This window comes from Silurus meridionalis, chromosome 19, assembly GCF_014805685.1.
Source record: "Silurus meridionalis isolate SWU-2019-XX chromosome 19, ASM1480568v1, whole genome shotgun sequence".
NCBI lineage: Eukaryota > Metazoa > Chordata > Actinopteri > Siluriformes > Siluridae > Silurus > Silurus meridionalis.
Genome location: NC_060902.1, coordinates 3009286 through 3011508, shown reverse-complemented (window position 1 = coordinate 3011508; position 2223 = coordinate 3009286). Strand labels below are relative to the sequence as shown.

The 2223-nt window shown below is 32.9% G+C and overlaps 2 protein-coding genes across 2 annotated transcripts in view; one reads left to right on the top strand and one right to left on the bottom strand.

Annotated features, from left to right (window-relative positions):
• The first annotated feature begins 281 nt into the window (after positions 1-281).
• Positions 282-2192, top strand: LOC124402390 (aerolysin-like protein). The gene is made up of 2 exons (XM_046875391.1): positions 282-404; positions 836-2192. The coding sequence occupies exon 2, from the start codon at positions 849-851 to the stop codon at positions 1845-1847; it is 999 nt and encodes a 332-aa protein (XP_046731347.1). The 5' UTR covers positions 282-404; positions 836-848; the 3' UTR covers positions 1848-2192.
• Positions 2167-2223, bottom strand: part of LOC124401954 (dynein axonemal heavy chain 12-like) — a 7842-nt gene continuing 7785 nt past the window's right edge. The window contains exon 20 of the mRNA XM_046874507.1: positions 2167-2193. Within this exon, the coding sequence (XP_046730463.1) occupies positions 2167-2193 (27 nt within the window). The remainder of the gene's footprint in view (positions 2194-2223) is intronic.

Sequence of the window (2223 nt, the reverse complement as noted above, 5' to 3'; positions counted from 1 at the left end):
TATAAATACAAATATTGAAAACTATTTAAAAATGTTATATATTATTATAAATAGCATTGTTTTATACTGCAAATACTATTATTAATGTTTTAATGTATTTGAAAAGTTACTATTTAACATGCATCAATAATGCAATAATATAAAAAGTGACCATCACTAATCACCACTGCTGGCATAAGAATTTGGAACCTTATCTGGCACCTTATCTCTGAATTAATCTTGTTAGATCTTGTTAAAGTTAAATCATAAATTATATTTCTTTGGAAGTGTGAGTCCCATTTAAACACACCCTCTTTAACTAGTATAAATAAGTGAGCATAGCAGTTTCTGTTGTATTGCATTCTTTACCAAAACTTCTTTTGAGGAAGACTTTTCTTACTGTCTGCTTTCGATCACCTTTTTTGGTAAGTATGTCTGCAATTCCTAATAAAATTAAGTAATTATGTCGGCTATTATACAAGTAATGTCTATTTTACTTATAACAGCAATTATAGTAATTTATACTAATCTTTCAAACTTTACATTAAAAATCCCATAAATAACATTATTTAACTTAATGACTCCTGACCTGACAGGGACGTGACAGTAAGTGTGAATGCATATTAATAAAAGTGTGTTCATTTTAATGTGTTATATAATGTTGTTTAACAGGCCAATAATCATTTTTAGTAGTGTTGCAAGTGTGTGGTAAAGTCTCAGACATTTAAAACATTTATTTATAAGCCATTAGGAAGCTAAAATTCTTCTTTTTTTTAATTCTTCTTTTTTTAGAATATTTATTTTTCATTATAACTAATTAACTACATTATTGTTCACCTTTTCTCAATGTACACAGAAAGAACAAGAACATGTCAAGCCTGGCAGATGTGCTTATAATTGGTGGGCAAGGAGGAGATCCCTTTGATTTTAATGGTATTGGAAATGGAGCCACCATAACAAAGATCTGGGTGTGGGCTGGTGGCTGGCAGATAAAAGCGATTAAGGTTTGGCTCAATGACGGCCAGTCAAAGCAGTTTGGACGAGAAAATGGGAAGTTTTCAGAATTTATATTTGAAGATGGTGAGCATTTCACCTCCCTTTCTCTTTGGGGAAATGGAGCTGGAACACGTCTGGGTGCCATCAGATTCACTACAAATCGTTCCCGGGTGTTTTTTCCAAAAATGACATCCTGGGAACTAAAAACAGAATATCCAGTTGATGTTGGTTCTGGGATCTGTCTTGGAATCATGGGACGTTCCGGTTCAGATGTTGATAGCTTAGGCTTCATATTCATCAACACCATCAGATACACTGAGCTTACAGGTGTTACGTATCCCACACTACATGATGAGACACCCATTGTGGCTGTTGACGAAATTAAATCCATGACCTATCAAAATAATACAACAGAGGTTTTAAAGTACACATTTGATACTGCCACAAAAATCACCAAAAAGTCATCCTGGTCTGTTACAAACAAGACTGAATCCTCATTTTGCATTGAAGTGAAGGCAGGAATTCCTAATATTCTTGAAATCTCTGGTGGATTCAGTTACACAATGGGAACTGAGAGGTCGTATACTTTAGAGTTCACTGAGGAGAAAACTGAATCGTTCTCATTTACTATCACAGTTCCTCCAGGGAAAACCGTGGATGCCATCGTCACAATCGGCTGGGCTAACATTGATCTCCCCTACACTGGCACAGTCAAGATTACTTGCGTAAATGGCAGTGTGCTGCAGTTTCCAACCAGTGGAACCTACAAAGGCATCAATTACACCAAAGCAAAAATAGTTGTGAATGAATCTACAAAAATGCTTGCTGCTGATCCAAAGGCTGAGAATGAAGTGACTTATAAAACATTCTAAAATGTAAAAGAAATGTAATGAACATCTGATTAAATTTTGCTTCATTTATAATTAGTAAAGAAAAAACCTTGACTTAAAAAATTGTATTGATTACAGGCTATTTACAATATTTCATTATACCTTTTCATTTGATTTTTTTTTCTTTTTAAATACAAAAACACTGTTTAAAATGAATTTTGAAAAATGTTGGAAAAATGTGAAATGAACAAATCAAATGTTTTAAATCAAACAATGATCAAATATAGACTCAAACAAACATATTTCTTATTCATGTTAGTATACTGCTGTGGAGATGATTGTACTTCTTCTTATCCAATTTTCACCCAATAAAAGGTTCTAATTCACCCTACAATTTTTATTGAATTCTTTCTCTTTA